We start from the raw sequence: 25239 nt of genomic DNA, 5'->3' as shown, positions 1-25239 counted from the left end.
ATATATATATATATATATATATATATATATATGTATGTATAATAAAATTATTGTATTAAATATATTGTATTGCATTTAAAAACTATTAAACTTATGATAAAAATATATTTAAATGGTACTATCACAAAAATGATTATGAGCTGTTTGCTGGCCGTTGACTACATATTGGAGACCATCCTATATTTAAAGTCTCAAATACACCAAGCTAAGTGTTTAAACGATTCCATCTCACAATGGCGGAATAATTGCTACTAACTCTTTCATGAAATTGATTCACGGACAATTCCATGTCATGAAATTGCTACTCAACCGCTCCATATGGGAGATCAACAGTGGAGGAGAGCCCTTGCAATTATGCATGTGACATTCAAGAACCTGAATTGTTCAGAGATAGTTACAGATAACGCAAAAATCATGTTGAGTGTAAAGCAATGTAATTAAATGTGCACAAAAGAACGCAGTTTCAAATGATGAGATGTGCTGCGTTCATTACACGCCATCCATTTAAGTCTCATCACACACTTAGAGAGAAGAAAAGAGATTTGAAAAACAGTCTGTTTTTAACAGGCAGTTGCAAAGGTTAATTATTTTCCTAATTACGTCTAGAAATGTCAAACATTTGTTTTCTCCCTAATTGACAAGAAAATTAACTGTTAACTGCACTGAGGCTTAATCTCAAGTCTGTCATATAAGGCTCTGAGCGCCTCAATGCACAGAAAGTATAAAAAGCAATTATGGTCCCCACTGTGTCGTCCTTTAAAATCACTTAAAAGCAGCATAAAATTCAATGCAGATATGCGGTGAAAAAAATCGCAATTATGCACAGTATCCTGTGGCTCTTGAAGCTGCACTTGAGACCATAAAGTTCAATAATTCTACACACACACCAGAAGTAAGAGCATAAGGGGAAGCATAATCTCAGTGCTAATCAATATTAATTACTTTGCCTCTCTAATGATAAGGTGTAGTCAATGTCTGCCCAGACTCTCCCTTCTCTAGGGTTCAAGCACGCTGGGCTTGTTTTGCAGGCACCTGTCTGTCCTTGTACCTGAGCTGTATTATAGGCGATTATCACACCTTGTCCCCCAGGCAGATGGGCTTCATGCGTCTGCAGCATTGATCTAATTTGCTGAGGAGATAAGGCTGTAATTGGATGAGGCCTGAAATCAGATGCACCTCCATGGATAGGCCAGGGATAATTCCACTCTCCCTGACCTGCCTAAGTAGCTAGGCCATGGCCACAACTACAGGGGGTTAATCCTGTCCAATCCCACCCTCAAGCCAGCTCATCACCATCTGGGCTGCTGTCCACCTCTCTTCCTCCTTCAGGAGCCAAGCCTCCAAGCCATCGAGGCAAAGGAACAAGGGTACCCAACCGCTCCAGACAAAAACCTGAGCCAGGACATTAATTGCAAATGCATGATCTATTGAACTGTGATGCTGACTACAGTGGCTGTCTGCAGGATACAGTGCTACATGAATATTTAAAACCGCATGACATTACAAAACAACATCAAAGTCTGAGTACCTAAACAGTCCACTTTCCCAGATGATTATTCTTGGAGGAATGGTGGTAATTTTGTCAGTTTTCAGAAAAAAGACCCAAGTATGGCATGAATAAACTCAGTAATACAGGGTTGCTAACAGTTACTAATTTGCAAACATATGGAAGGAATATGGATTTTTTTGATAGCCTATGTCAATATCTTAGAGAGCAGGGTGGCCGATATAAAGCCAAAATATAATATTTAATTCAATTAACACATTCTGCAATTAAATGTGTATTTCTTTAATGTCATTTTTATTAAATTAGAAATGAATATAAGAAAACTAGTCAATATACAGGTGCATCTCAATAAATTAGAATGTCGTGGAAAAGTTCATTTATTTCAGTAATTCAACTCAAATTGTAAAACTCGTGTATTAAATAAATTCAATGCACACAGATTGAAGTAGTTTAAGTCTTTGGTTCTTTTAATTGTGATGATTTTGGCTCACATTTAACAAAAACCAATAAAATAAAACCAATAAAAAAAACATTTTTAGTGAATTGTTAGCCTTCTGGAAAGTATGTTCATTTACTGAACATGTACTCAATACTTGGTAGGGGCTCATTTTGCTTTAATTACTGCCTCAATTCAGCGTGGCATGGAGGTGATCAGTTTGTGGCACTGCTGAGGTGGTATGGAAGCCCAGGTTTCTTTGACAGTGGCCTTCAGCTCATCTGCATTTTTTGGTCTCTTGTTTCTCATTTTCCTCTTGACAATACCCCATAGATTCTCTATGGGGTTAAGGTCTGGTGAGTTTGCTGGCCAGTCAAGCACACCAACACCATGGTCATTTAACCAACTTTTGATGCTTTTGGCAGTGTGGGCAGGTGCCAAATCCTGCTGGAAAATGAAATCAGCATCTTCAAAAAGCTGGTCAGCAGAAGGAAGCATGAAGTGCTCCAAAATGTCTTGGTAAACGGGTGCAGTGACGTTGGTTTTCAAAAAAACACAATGGACCAACACCAGCAGATGACATTGCACCCCAAATCATCACAGACTCTGGAAACTTAACACTGGACTTCAAGCAACTTGGGCTATGAGCTTCTCCACCCTTCCTCCAGACTCTAGGACCTTGGTTTCCAAATGAAATACAAAACTTGCTCTCATCTGAAAAAAGGACTTTGGACCACTGGGCAACAGTCCAGTTCTTCTTCTCCTTAGCCCAGGTAAGACGCCTCTGACGTTGTCTGTGGTTCAGGAGTGGCTTAACAAGAGGAATACGACAACTGTAGCCAAATTCCTTGACACGTCTGTGTGTGGTGGCTCTTGATGCCTTGACCCCAGCCTCAGTCCATTCCTTGTGAAGTTCACTCAAATTCTTGAATCGATTTTGCTTGACAATCCTCATAAGGCTGCGGTTCTCTCAGTTGGTTGTGCATCTTTTTCTTCCACACTTTTTCCTTCCACTCAACTTTCTGTTAACATGCTTGGATACAGCACTCTGTGAACAGCCAGCTTCTTTGGCAATGAATGTTTGTGGCTTACCCTCCTTGTGAAGGGTGTCAATGATTGTCTTCTGGACAACTGTCAGATCAGCAGTCTTCCCCATGATTGTGTAGCCTAGTGAACCAAACTGAGAGACCATTTTGAAGGCTCAGGAAACCTTTGCAGATGTTTTGAGTTGATTAGCTGATTGGCATGTCACCATATTCTAATTTGTTGAGATAGTGAATTGGTGGGGTTTTGTTAAATGTGAGCCAAAATCACCACAATTAAAAGAACCAAAGACTTAAACTACTTCAATCTGTGTGCATTGAATTTATTTAATACACGAGTTTCACAATTTGAGTTGAATTACTGAAATAAATAAACTTTTCCACGACATTCTAATTTATTGAGATGCACCTGTAATTCCATTCCACTTGATCAAAAGCTTTTTCTGCATCGAATGCAATAATTACCAATTTAGAGTGAGATTTTTGTTTGGAATAGATTATATTTAGAAAACGTCTGACATTGAAAAAGGAGAATCTATTAGGGACAAAGCCGACCTGGTCGGGGTGAATAACTCAATCCACTCAGCGTGATTTGCTTACCAGCTCGCGCATATCAGCTATACAGGCATTAATACTGAATGTTTTATATTCATTGCATACATATACTTCGTAGACATCCTTAATCTCTAATAACTCCATTCTGCTGTCTGTTGTTCTGTTGTCGGTGTTTCATTGTCTGAATATGGCACTTATCACATGCTGTGTGGTATCGGCGTTTGGTATCGGGGCATTTTAACGAGTACGAGTACAGGAGCTCAGTATCGGGCCCGATACCGGTGCATCCCTAGGTAAGAGTAACATGCTAGTATGCATCCTGAATTTAGTTATGCTAATATGACAACACTAGCCTCTCTTGTTCTGCCCCCAGCAGCACTGGAGATTGTGGAGAAATTAAGTTCCCCATTTAATACCAAAGAAGTTTGTTTTGTTAACACTTTACACGAGAGTTCAATTCATTAACATTAGTTCAAGATATAGTTCACCCAGAAATGAAACTGCTGTCATCATTAACTCACCCTCTAGTGATTTTAAAGCAGTATGACTTTATTTCTTCTGCAGAACACAAAAAAAGGTAAAACAATTCTCACATACCGTTGTACTGAAAAACAGATTTTGTGAAACATACAGCAACACAACAATAGAAACAACTATACCGCAAGGTATAACTTTGACTGCACGGCATGTTTTGAGAGAAGTGTATCAGGTGAAAAGCAATAAGCTATGCTCCGAAGATGAAAGCTTCACAAATCCTTTGATGACTCAGAGTTGGTGCATAGTGCTGTTTTTGATCAGACTAACTAGAATGGAGGGAGTTTTGCAGAATGCAGTCATGGGTTTGATAAAGTGTCGAGAAAGTCTGCGGCTCGTCAAAGAAAAATCTTTCTCAAAAAAATAAAAATTCCCTCTTAAGCCTATGTGCTTTGTGCAAAAAGCTTTTAAGCCCGGAGACACTTACTGTACTGTGTCATTTCCAAAAAACATAAACTCTCACTTAGACTGAACATTCTTGTGGCGTATTTTCATTTCCAGCAGTATAATGGACAATAATAAGCAAAATCGCGGAGACCCGCAGTGCACCCGGTTCTGGGAAGTTAAGAAATTCTTCAAAAACGCAGCGGCAAGAATATTCCGGAGATAAAAATATCTATAAAACTTACTTTTATCCTCTCGCTGCTCCGTCTGTCTCACAGCGACAATAACTGGCAAAGAAAACTATTTTTCTCTCCATCCCTCTTGAACACTCAACTCAACAGTACCAGCAGCGCTAGAAGGTAATTCGACCGGCCAATTTAAACATGTCATGATTGAGCTGGAAAGAACAAACGGACATCAAAGAACAAACCTCAAGTCTGAGAGAAAGAGCAGCAAGCTGGCGGGAAGCTGAGAGAGGGACGAGAAACGGGTGGGGAGGTTAGATTCGTGTGTCATTACGATCACACCGCTGTGTTGCTATTCTGGATTCCTGGGGTTTGACATCTAGATTGCAGATGGATAAGTGTGCCTTAAAACCACATCCCCCCATCAGGGAAAAGAAAATCATTTCTCATAACAGCATCTATTTACTGGCACGGCCTATCTCTCCCACAGGGCCCGAAACAAATGAAAATGTTATTTCTCTCCTCATGAACTCCCACCTTTTCTGTCTGCCTTTCTTCCAGCAATTTCATTCTCCCTCTAAATTTTAGTAAGTCTATGACTATGGGGAAATAATGTCTCTGGAATAATCTTTCTGTAACTATAATTCCAGGGGGTTGTGTTCCTATATTTATATACATTCGCATTTATTTACTTAGTTCTCTGGCTTTTTGCCTTGCGGTTTTGGAGGAAATTGCAGTGGCTTCTGATGCAGAAGTGATGCGACATACGGAGGATCTCTCTGTAATCCTCTCAGCTGCAGCGAGGCCTTGACGGGGACCGAACATTGTCCTCTGCCAAACATATAAACAGCCCTGATGCAGACAGACAGCAGCGCACAATAGTGCCTGTCAGAGAGGTATTTCGCATGCCACTCATGAGCTGATGTAAAGCACAATATAAGCTCAAACTGTGCAGAGTTAAGCCTAGAATGACATGATTGAAAGCATTGCAAAACAACCAGATAAAAGGCTTTTTTATAGTGGTGAGCACAAGTTATCAGAGACGTTGCACTGTGGTGCTCATACGGTCAACATGAGTTTGAATCCGGCTCACAACATTCCTCAATCCAGTTACCCCCACTTCCCCACATAACTTTCTGTCAACGCTCTACAATACCTCAATGAAGGTGGCTTTCAACCTGTTTGACTTTGAAGGTGCCTCATCGTCCAACACAATATTTGAAGGCTCCTCAGATATACTATAATATTTCTTCCAGTATGTTATGAAAAAGTGGCTTTTCAAACGTTTTAATGAACAGAAACTGAAAGTATATATAAAAATGTAATTAATTAACCACATTTTTGTGATGCAAGAAGTTTCATGAACAGCATGTTATTAAATAAAACAATAGTTGTCAAGGGGGAAAAAAGAAAGAAATATTCAGTTTACACCTCAGTTTTATTTTAATTAAGTTACATAATTTTAATAAAACTTACTTTATCTAAATCATTTTTGTAGTTTGCAGAGGCCCCTTGTTCAGAACCACTAGCCTATGGCAATGTGTTTTATGGAAATGTCTTTTCTATTTTCAATGTGAAAATAGAAAAGAGTGTTGAATCTGAGATTCAAAATTCAATTAAAGGTAAAAAATTTAATAATGTAAGAAATATTAAAGATTAAAAAGATTAAGCCCTATTTCTTAATCTATTAAAAAATCTATCTAGCCCTATTAAGAGAGAGTTGAATTTTACATTCAAACAATTAAATATTTTATATATTTATATTTTATTTTATTTAATTTTAAATATTACAAATTACAAAAATGCACAATAGAAGCATTTTCACTAGTGGTCTCAGACTTGTGATCCTATGGCTCCGGTCAGGGTTCGAATGTCAGTTCTGGGCAGGGTTGTACTACAACGGTGGTTTGAGGTGGATGTTTTAATAGCTTGTTCTTTACAGGACTCTTTAACACTCTGTGTGTACTCAGCCTCTTCCACTCAAGCATAAATCTCAACAGAACCGTGACAGATTGTTCTGGAACCTTGGCTGGATTCAGAACACCCAGCAAGAATTTATGTTTCCCCAAACACCTGCGTGGCTTGACATGCCAATAAAAATGACTGCTGGATGAAAATCAAAACCCAGTAACTACTTTACATTTTCATTCCATCTCATGCTTTCTTTTTTCTTTTTTCTTTTGCATATGAGGAGGAAAACATGTGGTTGTTACACTAAATCACGAAGGCAATAAAATGTAGCATTTGCTTATAAATCAGTCTTTTACTAAACTAAGTCAAAAAATGTCTTTATTTACTCATTTCCTTATAGTACTGTGCTTTGAATGAAGTCATGAAGACTTTTATTGTTTATAGTGAGTGACTGAAAAACACAGCGCAGTCCATTAACTGAACGTCAATGAGCACAATGCAACTGTGATGCCTGCGGTGTGTTAAAAGCCCCTTTAAATACAGTCTAATGGTTCAGAGCCAAGTGATATACATTCTCACTGCAGCCCAGCAGACACATTCACACATTAAAATCCTATGGAGGACGAAACAGCAGGAAGTCCTGGAGATAATGGCCATTCAGACGCCAATATCCAATTGGTGTACAGCAGTGAAGAGATAGTATTTGAAAGCTCAACTTGGTGTTCTCTATTAACGCAACATTGTGAAACAAATACAGTCATTCTAATGTCAGCATGCCAGCTTCATCTAAAACATAATGGATCCTTTAACCACAAATAGATAGTTATACTCTAAAATCTGTTTGGATAAGTCACGTTTGAAGCTGTTGAAAATAGTCAAAATACACACTACTTATGACCAATCAACTGAACTGTACAAATTGCTAAAACTATACTGATAAAATATAATACTGTAAAAATTATATGATTAATAAGTCATGGTAAAAGATGCTTTTTCACTACTTTAACTTATCAAAATAGTTAAACCAATTTCAACTTCATTTTCTAGTTACATGAGATTCATCTAAGATTGATTGAAATTACTTGTACAGCCAATTTTTATTATATCTAAACATTTAAGGTGGTAACTATACTTAAGTTGTTAAGCTGAAGTAGGAGGACATAAGCGAATAACTACCCTAGTATATAACTTAAAGCCACATTATTTACAAGACAAATTGTTTAGAATATTGATGTTGTGAAGAAATGTACTTAATTATTTAAAACGCGTCGATTTTTAAAAAGCTCATCGGTCTGACCGCGTCTCCACAACATGGTGGCGGCAGCAACAATACTACAGCAAGTATAAAAGTTATGTCTTCTTTCTTTGCGTGAACATTTGGTGTTATGCAAATCTTCCCACATCGTGATGTAGACATGTGGGGGCGTGTTTAAACGAGGCGTTTTAGGAGGGCGTGGACCAGTCTTAACTTTTATAAAGAATATCTCTTTGGGTTTGAGACTTTAGTCTTTGCAACTTTAGGGATCTTATCTATTCACGAACAGCTTGTAACACTCCATAGAGAAAGGAAAACTTGAAATCGCATCATATGACCCCTTTAAATGTATGCATTCAGCAGATGTTTTTATAAGTTACTTTTCATCTTCACTGCATTCAAATTATACATTTTATTTATTGATATGTTTTTTTTATTATTATTAAATATACATTCCCTGTGAATCAAACACATTACCTTGGCGTTTCTAGCACCATGTTGTTCTGTTTGAACTATATGAATGTTTAATAAAAACACAATTTTTACTTTTATTTTTAAATAAATGTAAAAATAAATTTAAATCTATTTTTAAATGTTTACTTTATTTTTACTTACTAAAAACTTTTTAAATAACATTTATTAGGACCTCGCAATGCATCAAACAACATAACTTAACTCTGGTATAACAATGATATGAGCCACACTGGTATTATTGATTTATTTATTTTTTAAATAATATATTCTACAGAGGCTGAAAGTCGATGTAGCGAATCCAGCACAACAGTGAGAGGTTTGATTGGCAGTACTGAATAGTTTCGGCTATGCTCTGCGAGAAGAAATGGAGAGTAACCAGGCCTACAACCTCACAATATATGAGACCTTTCCAGTTTTTCTTCCCACTTTCTTTCATCCCTGGAGAACCACACACAGCCTTTCCATCAGCACATGGGTCTGCTGAAGATACGGCAGCACTACTTGGCCTGGGCAAGGCAGTCTCTATCCATCATAAGGAAGGATCATTAAGGAGTGAAAATACGAGTTGCCTCTGAGGAAGCCAAACAAGCAGGGGGGAAAAAATTGCAGGAAGAGAAAGAAGTCTGGTATATTTACAACACAGGCTTGGGGAATAAGGTCGTGGCAGCTCAGTTGAAAACACACACACGGAGGCTCTAGGTCAGGGTGATTTGTAGACCCAGGAGAAGTGAGCTTGTGCTGGTGTTTATGAAAGCGACTGATGCCTGTATCCTGGTGGGCAAGGTTGAGTTTATTTTAGCTCATAGCCAATGTATTTTCTGTAAAAGCAATGTATTTGACAACTTTGCTCAAGTGACGCTTGCTCCACAGAGGGTGAGGGACCAAGTGTCATACAACCAAGACATAGACATGCTTCTTATACAGGCTCCGAGTCAAAAATCTTTTCTTTTCCTCTTTCTTTCTCTGCTGCATTCTTGCACATTCAGAATATGGTGCCCACACTGGTCTCTTATTGCTATGGCAACTAGCGATTTCTCTTGCTCCTTGGGCCCCGTGCTGTCATTATCCAATCAGAACAAGACCTTTGTTAAGATTCCCTCAGGCTTCACTTATTCAATTCACTATGATGAACTGACCTTAACACTAAAGGGAGACAGAGAGAGAACGACAGCAAGAGAGAGTTTCCTCCAAGCTATCCATCTCTATTCAAAAAAATAAATAAATAAATAAAATAAAATAAAATGAGAAAAAGACTTAAAAGACTTAGGGATTTAAATGGCATTACAATATGCACTCTGATCTGAAAAGACAACAAAGAGACTTTTTGTCTGCTTCTCTCTCACTCCCTTCCTCCTACTGTCTGTGGGTAAAAGGAAAGGAAATTGTAAAAATGGAACAAGGTTAGCTGGTGAATGACTGGATGATGCTGAACCAGACTGGATTCAAGGGTACTGCGCTGATAACTGGCTCTGGTTCAGACACTCTATTAACCAAATCAAACTAATAAAATCAGATGACCAACATTTCAAGCTATAAGTAAGACGATAAAAAATCTGACTTCTATAAAACTGACAGAAAACTTGCACACTGAGCAATGGAGCTCTTGTAGGTCATGTTCTGTAAGTTTAAAGTCAGTATCAAGTCTGTTTCATTTTATGTTTAATCGCTACTCTCCAGCCAAAAACCAATCCAAATAAAACCAAATAAATAAACAAATAATTAGAAAAATGTACAAAATAAAAAGTATAAAATAAAAACGTAAAAAAGTAATAATAATAAAATAAAAGTATAAAATAAAATGAAATAAAAATTTGACAATGGAGAAGAAAATACTACTATTCTTACACTCGCCACTGTTGACGTCATTCTCTGGTGGTTATGAAACTTACACCTGATGCTTTAGAGCCTCATTATGATTGGTTTCTGACCTGATGTGTAAGTGCTGACTACATGTGTAGATATGTTCATCCCTGTTGTCCCTCTCCTCATCGCCAACGATGGTCAGTTAGCTGTTAAACAATGACAGCCCAAAATAGACATGCTGTGATGCAGGCAGACCACCCTGTCACTGTTTTTCAAAATCTGCTGCCACATTCACACAAAAACAACCTCAGGTTCAACTTAGTCCACACCTGCCAACAGTGGATGAATTGACGAAGATGTACAGACTATAAACATGTCTTGAGGCCATGAGGCTCTAAAGACTTTTTATTCAGTATCAGTATCAAAGCGAAATTCAGATTATAATTGATAAAAGTACATTTTTACTCACATCTGGAACTTTGAAATGCCTGAATTAAAAAGGCAATCAAAAGTTAAGAAAAAATTATTTGTATAGTGGTCACAATATACATTGAATCACAAAAAAATAAATCTGATGTTAAAGTTTCTAATATTTTAATATTGATATCTTCATGCTTTATAGTCACATTTTGCAGATTAGATTTGGGCGATAATATAGTTTACATTTTGCAACGATGCAAGATTATATGTCCAACATTATATTGAAAAGCTGGGCGATTATATAGTTACATTTTATAATAAAAATCAGGCAGCTGAGATTGTCTATAAAGTATGTATTGCTTTACATCAATGTACTCTATGTATGGGTCTAAAGTTGGATATTATATAACGTTATATATAGAGCTAGACGATAATAAAGTTTAAACAAGACAATTTAAGGAATTGTAGTGAGGTTGTTTTTGCCAACAGCTTGGTTTTGTCAACATTTTGCGACAAAATAAAACAAATCTGGCAGTTGAGATTTACTATATAGTACATATCACTCTATGCGAGTGTACGATATGTATGCAAATTAAGTTGTGTGTGTGTACATGTTTATGTGTATAAATATAAATATATATACAGGTGCATCTCAATAAATTAGAATGTCGTGGAAAAGTTCATTTATTTCAGTAATTCAACTCAAATTGTGAAACTCGTCTATTAAATAAAACAATTCATTAAAAATGTTTTTTTTTATTGGTCTTATGGAGTATTCTAATTTGTTGAGATAGTGAGTTGGTGGGTTTTTGTTAAATGTGAGCCAAAATCATCACAATTAAAAGAACCAAAGACTTAAACTACTTCAGTCTGTGTGCATTGAATTTATTTAATACACGAGTTTCACAATTTGAGTTGAATTACTGAAATAAATGAACTTTTCCACGACATTCTAATTTATTGAGATGCACCTGTATAGCTGCGTGATAATACAGTTTACATTCTGCGACAATATAAACAAGGAGATGTAGTGAGAAAAGTTACTCTGAAAAAGTTAATATACATATTTCCAGTTCTTAAAGGGGTCATATGATGCTTTTTTAAAGCGTGGCAGAGTCTTAACTTTGATAAAGAATATCTCTTTGGTTTTGAGACTTTAGTCTTTGCAGCTTCAGGGATCTTATCTATGCACAATCAGCTTGTTACACTCCAAAGAGAAAGGAAAACTTGAAAGCGCATCATATGACCCCTTTAATATAGTTACCTAATAATAGTTACCTAATATGGATGACTTTAAAATGTTTACAAAAATATATCTATTTTTAATGTGAATGTTCTTTTATCTGATGCTTTCTTTGAAATAATTCCCATAGCTCTTGGCTGTGCTAAAAGTGTGAACGATGAGGGTACAAAAACAGCTGTGGTATCTAAAGGTAGAGAGCTATCCGTGTAGGTAAGTGTGTGTGTGCAGCACTGACCAGTTTAGGCATAACAGCAAAACAGAGAGGGACGAGTGGCAGGTTTATTGAGGTGCTGTCACCAGCCGTGTTTCGGGTCAGAGTGACTGACAGCTGATTTAGAGCAGTGCTGTTAAGCTATAAAGCAATCATAACCACTCCTGTTCTTCAGACAAACTCCGTATCCCTTTCCACACTCAGACAGTTATAAACATGCTGTCATCCAGACAACACTCACATTTCCTCAAATGCTGCCACACTCGCACAAATGCACAAACAAAAACACTTCTTTTTTTTGCCACACACACAGACAAATTCGGAACTCCTGTTCAAACACTTTAATTCCTGCCATGATAATCAGCTAATTATAGGTGCGGTGCACACTGCTACATCTAAATGCTCATCTCTAATAAGGAACATTTCAAATTAGAGCGAGTGGGAGAAGGAGAGAGAGAGAGAACGGGAGTGACGAATGGAGACGGCAAAAGAACTACTAGATAATTGATGCAAGCAATTACAACTTCCACGTCGGAGCAAATTGGTCGACATTTCTCAGCATGTAAGGGCCCCTGACCTCATTATAACAACTGTGTAGAAGAAGAATCAAAATTAGCAGTGAGGTTTGAGGATCCGTGACAAACAGAGAGCGGAAAGTTTGACTTTAATGTAATCTGTTTTGACTTCAGCCACGAGAGAGCTATATCCGCAGGTCAAAAGCTTCGGCAGAAACATGACTTCTCCACAAAACACTGTGGACTCTTTCCACGTCCTGAAGAAATCAAATAATAACAGTAATCATTAAGAACATCATCTATATTATAAGACATAAATCTGCTCCAGCGGCCATAATTACAGGGTGGAGATTGTTTTACCACATGACAAAAGAATCCCCCAGCACAGGCAGAACTAATAATCTACAGCCACTAACCACAATGCTGGATTCAAATATGTTCATTGCAGAACGACAAGAGGGCTACAAATCCTTGCAAACCACTCAGGGAGTTCCAAAGCGAATGCCCGAGAGACCAAGAAAAAGAATGATTTTTCATAACACTGCATTTAGAGAACATTTAGATGAAGTACTGGAAACACAATCATAAATAAACTAGCTGCAATGTGTTTGTAGTGAGTATTATTGCTTCTCACATGGATAGACAAAAGCGAATTCTGTAAAAGTCTAAGGTTTAAGATATCAAAAAAATATATGGAAATGTGACCATTTCTATAATTTACGTTAACCTTAAAATTAACTAAGCTTGAATTCTGAATATGAATTCTACTTTTATTCCTTCAACCTCAAAATTAGGTCTGTCTCACCTATTATGAATAGCACTGCTGAGATTATGAATCTGAATTTATACCTGAATTCTTTATTCAAACTGAATTCTGATTCTGTTCCTTCAAAGCCAAAATCAAGCCTGTCTCACATTTATATCTAAATTCTGTAACACAACTGAATTTCTGAATCTGTTCATTTACACCTTAAAATCTGGTCTGCCTCACCTCTTAAGAAAAGCACAGCTGAGATTTTGAATCTGAATTCTGTATCTAAATTTAATTCTGATTATGTTCCTTCAGACTGAAAATCAGATCTGTCTATTATCTATCTATAGTGAATGGCACTGCTGAGATTATGATTCAGAATTTACATCTTGTATCCTAACTGAGTTCTGAAACTGAAAATCAGGTTTCACTCCTCTATTCTGAATAGCACTGCTGTGATGATAATTCTGAATCTATATCTGAATTTTGAATTTAGATCTATTATGAATAGAACACCAATTTGAATTCTAGATATGAACTCTAAATGAATTCGCTCTGAAAATCTGCAGATTTCTCTTATGTGTGTGTGTGTTGAGAGCATGTTATTAACGCTACACACCCGATCCCCACACATGACACACCACTAAACAGGCCAAACTGCCACCTGACCCTCAGTGTAAATAGTTCATTGCTCTGTCTCCGTTAAGACCGCACTGAATGATGAATGAGCAATAAAATGTGTTACCCAGAAATCCCAGAGTACTGTCACTATGGCGACCAAAGAGCAGGTAATGTCATCGCTTTCTCTCAGTCACTCTGTCTCTTTTTACTGTCTGTCTGTGCCTCTCTGTGTCAGATTAGCAGGCTGTAATGAGAGTTAAAGAGCCGCTTTAGGATGGTCCCACTGTAGGAGGGACACAGCAGTGACGATGATGTTAAATTAACTGTCATATTTAAGCCTTTTAGTTTGGTTTTGTTCCTGGCTCGGACTGGCCTCATTATCGTCTCCTGCTTTGTCTCTCATCAGCAAGATGGTGACGGGTGGGCAAAGGCACCAAATGCTCAGGGGGCACGATGTGTCCGTCCCCCATCCCTCTCGGCAAACACACACACACCAAAAGAAAAGCATTAATGTGCTGTTTACTGGAATCCAGCGCCCAGTAATTGCCAATTTATTTGATAGGCAGCCAGATAATGATGGCATTTCACTCCTGCCGCAGAGACTAAACACATGTGTGTTTAATTCGCCTGTCTCCTCCACACATCCCCTTCTCTCCTCTTCCCTTTGCCCTGGCCTCCAGCCACCCTGCCTGGGGAAACCGTGCCGCCATGCTGGCTTCAAACGCGGCTGAAAGGGGACCCGGGGCTTCAGAGCAAATACAGCAAGCCTGCCAATTTATCCAAGGTGTGGGGTTACCACTGGCGAGAACAAGACTGATGCACCATTTGTAGCTTAATGAGCTGGCAGCGCATGGGGACAGGGGGAGAGAGGAGAGGGAGGAGAGAGGGTGAGGAAAAGAGGAAAAGAAGGGGGGAAAGAGAGCAAGATGTCCTGTGTGACCTCTTTTGACCCCAGCTTCCTCTCCGTCAAGAGAAGATCAACATTTCAACTCTCTCATTTATTTTCATCAGTGCAGTGGAAAGGAGTACGAGAGAGAAGACATCATTAGCACTTTTTTTTATTAGCACTGATTTTAAACATATTTTTTTAAATAATTACAATTATCCCACCTAAATATTTGCTCACAATGCTCATTTACAATTGATGCAATTATGTGGTGAATTGTATTTGTATTGCTAGGAAAATGCTTACAGAAATTTGAAATCTCACAACTTGGTCCAATGGAGTACTTTCTATTGTGCAATAGCCTATGTTTAGTTTGATTTTAAACTTTGAATTGAATTTAATTAAAAATGAAACTCGAAAACTACAGTCCAGTCAGTCTCACCAACAGGCCAAATTTTCACTTTTCAGGGAATCAAATGCTCATTCTGATGATCTTGACATCAAAATGCAGCTAGATGGACAACTTTGTATTAATATTTTACACCCTTAAGATGTTGTGCTGGTGGGTGATCATCTTCTATCAGTGTGAGCATGTGCTGCCTGTGTAATTTTGATGTGTTTACTAAAAAAACCTTTCATTAGCCAACTAAAATTTTGCACCGGTAGATCATCCTTTGTACAGACTATAACATGCACCAAAACTGCACTGCACCAGCAGTGTGCCGGTAATGTAGACGCTTCATTGATTCTAAGCTTGTATTGCAAGCACAATGTGGCGATGTAAAGCCATCTGCATGTCATATTGAGCGAGAGAGCAAGTAGCATTTAATCACTGATGCTGTTTTTGAAATTACAGTCTGGCAGAATGATTTCGAATTACTGATTTGATCTGTTCATCTGTGTGGATTCATGGAACTTCATGCTATAGTGAATAAATGTTTGTGGGAACTTTGTGGGAATGAGTAAAAGTATGCACAATACCTGCAATCCTGTGCCAAAATGTAGGCCCTGCTCTCCATATCTGTTATCTAGTACCTCTATGTTGGTATGAAGTGTCTTTTTTTACGGTGTGACTGTGAATAACCTGCTTCCACCACCCCCTCAGGACTGGGATGCTCTACATTGAGTGTGACCCTGAGAAACTGCTCAAGCAAAAAAGTATCTCCGGCACCTTTCAGCACTTCCTGTTTAGAATACTCAAGGGTTTCAAACAGAGAAATGCACTTACCAAAAAACTAGGCACATTAGTTTGATGAGAATACAAACGAGGCTGGGAAGAACAAGAAGGTTCAAGTTATCAAGTAATTTTCAATCCTAATTTCTTTCTACTACTACTTCTAATTTTCAATGTTTTGTCAGTTAAAGAATAAAAAAAAAAGAATGACGTTGAATAGACTATACTTTAATCCCTCACCGCCTCAGTTTTATCATGTCAAAATAAAAATGTATTCACCTTATTCTATTGCTAACATTTAAGTTAGAATTAAGATAATACACAAACAAAAATAATAAAAAAAATACATAAATAATAAACTGTTCTTATATATTTTATAAATAATAAATGAATTGTTTATTATTTTATTTTATTTTTAACTTTAACTTGGTTTTAACTTGATTCTTGACGGATAGGTCACCCAAAAATAAAAATTGTCATTTTCTAATCTTCACCTCTACTGGAGCTCACATCTAGCCTGCAACCAGATTAAAACAAATTCTACTACTACTACTACTAAATTCTACTAAGAATAACAGCATACGAGAGATAAGGTGAGTAAGATGATGACAGAATTTTCTGTTTTGGGTGAACTATCCCTTTAAGACTCAAGTTAAAACCAATCACACACAACACATTCTGCATATCTTTGTGGGTTGTTTTTACCTGTCCAATAAAAACTCTATCTTTTGTTTAATCTCTAACTTTATCTGTTTCCCCCATTCCACTTACATTTCTTCTTTTCCTATCTCCCTTCCCTTCTCCTGGCCCCCCTCTCATGCTTTATCTCTTCGGTCTTCTCTCTCTTCCCTGACGAGGGGCTGCAGGTATCATTTCAATTTCTGATGTCAACATCAAATTACTTATTTCATTTCATGCCTGGCCAAGCATCCTATAGCTACATGCAGGAGAGGTCGCGCTCAACTCGTTCTGCCATGTCTGTTCCGACGACTCGCCTCACCCTCCAGCTGACAGCTCTAATTATGCCCGATATCTGATAGCACCGGCACACACTCGCACACTCACATCTCCATTGAGGGAGCCAAGGCTTGAGGTTTGAAGAGAGCCTACGCCAGACTGTCTGAGCTTCCACACAAGCCTGTGTATAAGATCCATAAACAAGGATAACATAACTTTCAGTGCAATGTAAACTGTATAGACAGCCTTTACATGGTTGAATGCTACTTCAAGAGGGTTATATATGGCTGTATGTGTGTAGAGTGTGTGATAGTACAATTTTTAAAAGGCGATAATTATTGTCATGCAAGGGCTGAATAAAGAAATACAACATACAACATTACAATACACACACTAATGGCAGATCATCTCACTTTCACATTTCCATATTGAACAAGTAGATATGTGCCATGTGTTTTTATAGTAGATCACTGATGTCCAAGCATGGTCGCTGGTACATTTTCACCATGTTACTTCCTGTCGTCTCCACTTCCACGGTGTATAAGCACAGTCGCGCTTCAGCCTGAGTCTCCACTGAAGCTGCCAGCTGAGTAAATAGGATGTTCTTATCACCACCCGAGCACAAACACATACCAGAGTCTGCAGGCCTGAGGGTGCAGACAGCCTCCGCACTCCTCTACCTCACATTCTGACAACACAAGCACACACACTGAGCTCAAGAAGAGCTCAGCTCTTTAACCACTCTTATTGTTCCTGTTGGCACAGGGCCTTGTCAGTTTAGACCAATGGAGTGAATAAGAGAAACTATAAAACACTGTTTAAATATTGAACCTCGTTGCTCTTAAGAACAAGGCAGAGAAGAAAAGCCACCAACTGACTGATAATGATCAGGTTTCACAACAGTTATTGTAGGGGACCAGGCCTACCTTAACTCAGGTGTTAAAAATATATTTTCTGGTTGCTCAAACATTCAAGCAGTATCTAATATCAATAGCAATGGTGAACTTCTAAACTAAATGCCAGTTCTGAAACATTTTGCATATTATTTGTGACCATTATAAACGCAGGGTTCTCACAACTCAAAGGAACAATTAGCTAACAAACCAGACTTCACTGTGACTTGGAAGTAAATTGTACTCTACACAAGTGCAGATGGAATATTTTAAAGCAGAACTATATATATATATATATATATTAGAAATTCCATGACTCTTCCAGGCAAACACATTTCCAAAAAATCCATGAAAACCCTGTGTATGAGCATTACAGAAAAAAAAAAACAGCACTAAATGTAGTTTTTTGTTAGTATGGCGAATGATGCACAGATTTGATTGGACTCACGTCTGTCAGTCTATCTCTGGAGCTGCTCCGGATGGAGGGTTTGGATTCTCCACTCACGCTATCGCTGTCTTTACAGTTGTTCTGGCCCGGCTTCAGCTGGAAAACACAAAGACAGCAAAAAATGAACAGTCAGATTCAGCAAGAAGAGAAAAGGCACTAAAAGATGTAAAACATACTGGTAAACGTAAGAGACAATACTGATGCTCTCTGGATCAGAATACAATAATCGATTAGAGCTCAGTAACTAAATAGATTATATTTGGATAGGGCCCAGACCACAAAACCGATGGAAACAGCTCAGTTAAAAGGCAGCTACTGGATGTACTCTACTGTTCAAAAGTTGAGTCTGTTATGCTCACCAAAGCTGCATTTCTTTGATCAAAAATACAGAAAAACATAATATTGTGAAATATTATTACAATTTTATTGTAATATATTTTAAAATGTAATTGATTCCTGTGATGGCAAAGCTCGATTTTCAGCAGCAACAGACTTTAGTCAGGTTAGACGCTATATTGAATTGATGAAAATGAGGCTGTGGAGGATAGACTTACAATACCACACAATGTATAAAGGTCCTATATCATGTCATTTTCATGACTCACAACTTTAATAAAAATAAGAGAGTTTTGGCACAGAGAGTAATGCACAGCTGACAAATAAGGAACTGCTGTGTTCTTGGGAAACTGATTTCCTCCACTGTTCTATAAAATAAAAAGCGAAAAAAAATAAAAAGCAAGCAAGCAAACAATAAATAAATAACTAAATAAAGCTTTATTAATAGATGCATCACAAAGAAATGCCTTTTCTGTGACATCATCAAATTACATCCATATGATTTCAGCCACTGAAGCCTGACTTCATTTCAAACTTGAGAGAAAGAGAAATAAAACCCAACCGAACCACATCAAAAGCCGTTTTTCATTCAGTAAGCCACTCTCCCCATGCAAGAACCAGAGATTCACAGCAGGTGTTCTTCAGCAGACTAGAAATCATAAAGAACAAGAGCAGAGCGCAGAGGAGAAGGACGAGGGGGAAAACAGGAGGAGGAGATGAAATCCGAAACATCTGAGCCCCAGTAAAGTCCGGAGAACAATGCCATACTCCCGGGACCCGGCAACTGTCGTCAAGGCAGTTTTACATCGTTCGCAGTTCTGCGATTTACGTCTTCTGAAGCTTCGCCATTCAGACGGTTGTTTCCATAACCCTTGCCCTGCCAAAACCCGCCGCCTTCATCTCTCAGCACATAAAAAGCCTGTTTTATGAGTCGAGATGAGTAGTAAATGACTGCAGTGTCACTTAATGGAAAAAGCAGAGTAGGCCACGGCGCACTGGGGGGTTGTTTACCGAGATGGAGAGATAGATCGGTCCGCTCATTTCTTTTCCAATCTTTCCCTCCCAGTCATTCTCTTTCTCTGTCTCACTCGTTCTTTCATACTTCTCCATCATGTAGGAAAATAAAAACAGATTCTTTGCGATAGTTCCTGACAAAGGCAGCGGGATGGGATGAGGAAATAAGATGAGGGTCGGAGAATATCTCTTTTCACTGGTGCAGGCTGTGGGTTGTTAAAGGCGCACAGGCGGGATAAGGGACTGCGGGGAAGAGGGCCCTTGAGTAAAGCACATAATTAAAATGAAACTGTTCCCTTTCTGTAGCCATTAGCTATGTGAAAGGATCTCTCTCAGAGGGAGAGCTCAGTGACTCCAGGCAGAGACGCTTGCTTCTACCAGCAGGCCAACGTGATAAGAGGCCTGCACTGCTCAGAGAGAGAGAGAGAGCGAGAGAGAGAGCGAAAGAGAGTGAGAGTTGGCAATGACAAATAGGAGGACAAGGAACTGTAAAGTCTGAAGTTAGACAGGTCATCTAGGTGCATTTTTTATGTATGTGTTTCATTTCTGTTGAGAAGCAATGCACTGAATGACTGCTTTTCTTATATGCATCTACATGTCATTTACAATAAGCTGCCTCATTAACTTCGTCTAAACTTCTACCTCAAGGGAAGTGTATCACCCAGTCAAGGTCAAAGACTGTTCTGCCTTCATTTAGACTTCATAAAGCATCTCAGATGAGAGACTCATCACCAAATGAGAAAAGCAGACAGCGGTAATGTGCAGGTATAATCCAGTCGATCAGCACTTAACAAATTTGGCTGATAATCCTCTGAAACTTCCTGGGACTCTGTGAGATAGAGCTCATGTAAAAATGTGGTTCATAATTCAAATTTCAAAAGTACCAAAGGTTTTCACATTTTTCACAATGTATTCTCAACTTAAATTGGCATTCTGCTCATTTAAGCTCAAGAGAAACATATAAAAAAGGAAATAATGTTACCAGCATTCCTGAAAAAAGAAAGAAAAAATAGAAGGGGCAACATACATATAAATAAACTAATTGAATAATAAATTATTAGATAAAATAATAAAAGGACAATGAATAATAATCTAATCAAATACACATGGTTAAATATAAATGCATTTTAAAAACTACTGTAAACTGTAAAATTATTTAATATCTCATTTAATTTCTCATTAAGCTTTTAAGCTCATAATCTAATATGGATAACATTTTGTGTAAGCCTGTTTGTTTTCATTAGACTTATTAAAAACATTTATTTTAGTGTGAGCATGTTTGTGCTTGTTTATTTGATTTTCATTTAACCAACTTAGAGCATTTATTTCAACTCAAACTTGGCAACAGCTGGTATTACTTTTTCTGACTCTGGGCAGAAAGCTTACACTGTTTAAGAACTCCTGATAAACATTTAAATAAACAGGTTTTAGATCAGTATTGGCCAGTTCAAGTGACAAGAAGCTGGTAATAGACAATGGGTGTTAAAATCCTGGGCATTTATAGTAATTATTTACTTACTATAATTAGTAATTAATTATTATACGGCTCTCTTAGCCTGCAGCAATGTTCAACATTTAGATGAAGATTTCAAAAAAGTTGAGAAAAGTGAAAGGAATTTTTGCATGATGCAGGACATGATGCATGAAGTTTTGTACTCAGGATTAGAGCTTCTGTAGAAAAAGCATCTCTAAATAAATTACTACCAGGAAGCAGTTATGCTATTCTCAATGTATATGTAAATAATGCAAATGTCTATGTAAAAAGGTGGTGCGTATTTATTTACTCACCACGATTAAATCAACTATTAACAAAGCTATTAAACTCAGATAGTACATCTACGCTTAACCAGTTAAGCAGGTACACCTTTTACTACGATTATAAAAATTGCAAAGCAATGTGGAGATGTGTTATTAGTTTCCCCTTTTCAATTCCACTTAATGCCTCTTAAATAGCCTTTGAAAAATGAACAAGTACTTTTTCCTGAAGGCATGTGGGACATTTCGTATGAGTTCTCGGAGTAATTTTGAAGAGATTTGATTAATAGAGGCGTTAAACAAAAAAGTGCAATGTGGGTAGCCTCGATAAATTACCATCATCAACAAGTTCAGAGCAAATCGGGTTTCCACCCACAGTCAATAAATCAGAAAGCTCAAGCAGTTCTGTCTATAAACCTCTATGTCCACACATCGTCCATTACTCCACTATTAAGGTTTAATAGGGCATCTCACTAACTCTAAAATTAGTCTGAAGTCCAGCCACGTAAAGTATGATATCTATTGTGTTCATTTTTATTACTCGCATTCTCTTTCTGGCACTACTCCGCTCGGTTTTGGCATATGATCATTACCTACTGCTGCTCGCTAGATTAACTGTCATAACAAACTTAATGCAGTTTCTTGTAAAAATGATCTTTCTTTGGAAAGCAAGCATCTCCCATATGTATGAGCATGTGAGTGTGTACATAACCTTGTTTAGGAGTGTGTATGTGTGCAGATGGGCGTCTGTGGGTTTTCACAGTCTTTCTTGTGCAATCATAATGATGTTAATGAAGACTGACAGCTCCACCAGGTTGCACCATAAGGATAAACTCCTTTAACAACCCTGAGAGCAGAGCCTGAGTAAAGATTCCCCCTCCAGGTAGATAACAAACAGATGGTTTTCATATTCCAGCAAATAATTCCTCAACAATTAAAAACACAGTAAGACATTAGCATCTAATGAAACATTTAAACTACCAGTAAGTGCATCTGCCATTAATTTCAACACAGTAAGTTCTTGTTTTGCCTCAATCTGTTCCCTGTTAGGGCTGATTTCTCCCTCCCCCCTGTCTGAGTTTACTGAAGTATAGAATTAACAACTGTTTTCAATAAGCAGGCAGCAGGATTCCCTGGCACAAAAGCCTCCACGCTATTAAAGATCAATTTATGCTGCCAAGGCTTTGATGTGAGGCAGTAATGGAAAGAGCTTCTCGTTTTGCCTTCCCCATAAAAAGGTCAAAGAGACCTGTACGTGTTAACCCGGCTCTCGCGATCGCACACAAAAAGAAAGTCAGTCGTCAATGGTTGTTTTATAGATAGCACAGCTTTATAGCGCTGTAATCACATTGCACTTAGCGAGTCCGTATGCGAGAAAACGAAGGTAGTTTGTTTCCAACGTTGCAGGAGGAGGCCAAGCATAACAGCTTTTGACTGCATTATACTGATAGAAAGTCACATTAATTCACACCAGCACTTTGTGAACAAGTTCTGCTATACAACAAGACCTTTTATTTGAATTTACTGCGATTTCACACTGGCGCCCGCACCGGAGCTACACATCCATTGCGAGCGCCGGTACAACAGTCCATAAGCCTAAATGCATTTTATAGGGACTGTCTCAAAGACATAGAGCAAAATAGCTCGGAGTTTCCATATAACAGACAGTTTTAATGGCCCTTTAAATGTGAAAGTGAGAGCGGCGGATTTCAATTGCACTCCAGGAGAATGGTGCCTTAATCTGAAATAATACTGACATACATTAAGAGCTTGTTTGTAAAAGCTATATTAGTTTATATCGGGATGGAAGCACTTGTAAAGAGGAGAACGGCGCAGCTCAAGGCGAGAACTTAGATGAGCATCCATTCAAAGTTATCAACAGTGTGATGGTATAAGGAGATGGTGTGTTTTGCTAAGCATATTCGAGAGAAAAAAAACCACTGGAAGCACAAAACAGTACAGTTTTGGTAGAAATTCAGAGGTTCCTCAGAGGTGGAAACAAAGCTCGAGTAATGGGGTAAGCGTCCTTTGAAATCCTGACTAGACTCTTAAAATGGCTTTTGAAGCTTTTATAGGATTATCGTTAGCACATGTAGTCAATTATTTCTTTTGCCCACTTGCTGAAAAGTGCTTGCCGGTGTTATGATAAAATTTTACAAGTCTATTGAACTATTCCCACAGGCTCGGCCTACAACCCAATGCAGTCAAACACAAAGACTGACTCCGCCACATTGGCCTTTTAAACGGCGCCTTTCGCAAACCCCAATACCCTTTTCATCTAAAACCCTGCTTTGAACAGCTCGACTGACCCTTCGCTTCCAGTGGAAGCCCATGGGATTCTGTTGCTATCGGCTTCAGTTCTTCCTTAGTTACGCACTACAGCAGCTGTGGAGCTCGACAGTAATAAAACCTGGAACAATTTACCAGCTTTTATTGTTCTTCTGTGGCATTTCAGCACAGTTAACCTGTCCTCCAAGGAGCCGAAAGAGAGAGTGAGAATCCAAATAGAGCGCCAATGAAAGAGGATCTCATTTACCTAAAAGCGCTTATAAATTTTTAATTTGCTTTAACAAGTAAATTAACAAGTCCCTCATTCAGGAAGTTTTATGGCTGCCTGCCACCGAGGGACAGCGATGAAAGTTTTATAGATAATCCACTAGTGTGCTAGGCTGCTTATAATAAATTGTCTATTTCCTTCTGCAGAGTCAAAACCCTCAGTTTCCAATGACTACACTTTAAATATCTCCTTCTATGCTTTCTTTTCAGCACGATATAATGCCTGTTTTAACATTGGAGCAGACGGTAAGCCCGTAGAGGCAGAATTATCCTGTTTCTTATGGAGGTGAGGAGGGTCTGGTCTATATGAGTCAATGTTGGCTTACATTCAGTAGACAATGTTAAATACTCTAGCCTCCATCTTCAGGCAGGTCTCTGTGATTGGCTGACAAGTTAAAGGGATAAGTTTACCCAAAAATGAAAATCCACCCTCATGTATTTCCAAACCTCTTTGACTTACTTTCATCTGTGAAAAACAAAAGATGAAAATCCACCCTCATGTATTTCCAAACCTCTTTGACTTACTTTCATCTGTGAAAAACAAAAGATGAAAATCCACCCTCATGTATTTCCAAACCTCTTTGACTTACTTTCATCTGTGAAAAACAAAACAAGATATTTTAAAGAATGTTTCAAAAAAATTAAATATCTAATATCAAATGAGATATCCAAAACAGCTTGACATGATAAATAAAAATGCATTGTGAAATCATCATCATTAATTGCCTTGGTTTACCAATCAGCTGTGGAATAATAACTGTAACACTCACATCTTCATGTAAGGCTGCAAAATTAATTAATTAATAATAATTAATTAAAAATTGATATCGCAATATGGCTGAGTGTGATTATCAAATTGCAAAAGTGTTTAAATAAAAATTTGCGCTACGTGTGAAGTGTGGCAACTTGTGATCCACTCAAACTCATCTTTGCATCTGCTTTGAGTTTGTGTTGCTTATAACATGCATGTGGGAAAATAACATGCACCTGCATCTTCCCTAACTTGTAATCTCCTTGCAATTTTCCGCTAAAATAAAAGCTTGATGGTTTGATGTTTGAAAATGTAAATTTACTATTTACAATTTTGTTTTGTAAAATTATTATTATTAATTGTATATTTATATAAATATGTTTATCTTAATATAAATATAATATTTATTTATCTTATATAAACTTATCACTGCATCTAAACCAACAACATACCTATTAGATCCTGTACCCACTAATTTACTGAAAGAGTTGTTACCTGTAGCAGAAGAACCGCTTCTCAATATTATTAACTCGTCGTTATCTTTAGGTCACATCCCAAAATCATTCAAGCTGGCAGTTATTAAGCCTCTTATTAAGAAACCACAACTAGATCCTAGTGAAC

At 37.8% G+C, this 25239-nt stretch overlaps 1 protein-coding gene across 1 annotated transcript in view; it reads right to left on the bottom strand.

The window, feature by feature from the left end:
* The window catches only part of LOC107744628 (autism susceptibility gene 2 protein-like), a 319889-nt gene that overhangs the window by 151582 nt on the left and 143068 nt on the right, over positions 1-25239 (bottom strand). The window contains exon 3 of the mRNA XM_016558422.1: positions 18207-18302. Coding sequence (XP_016413908.1) covers positions 18207-18302 — 96 coding nt within the window. The remainder of the gene's footprint in view (positions 1-18206; positions 18303-25239) is intronic.

The sequence above is a fragment of the Sinocyclocheilus rhinocerous genome, unplaced genomic scaffold, assembly GCF_001515625.1.
Source record: "Sinocyclocheilus rhinocerous isolate Xijiao unplaced genomic scaffold, SAMN03320098_v1.1 scaffold767, whole genome shotgun sequence".
In the NCBI taxonomy this organism is placed as follows: domain Eukaryota; kingdom Metazoa; phylum Chordata; class Actinopteri; order Cypriniformes; family Cyprinidae; genus Sinocyclocheilus; species Sinocyclocheilus rhinocerous.
This window is presented reverse-complemented; position numbering and strand designations above follow the sequence as displayed.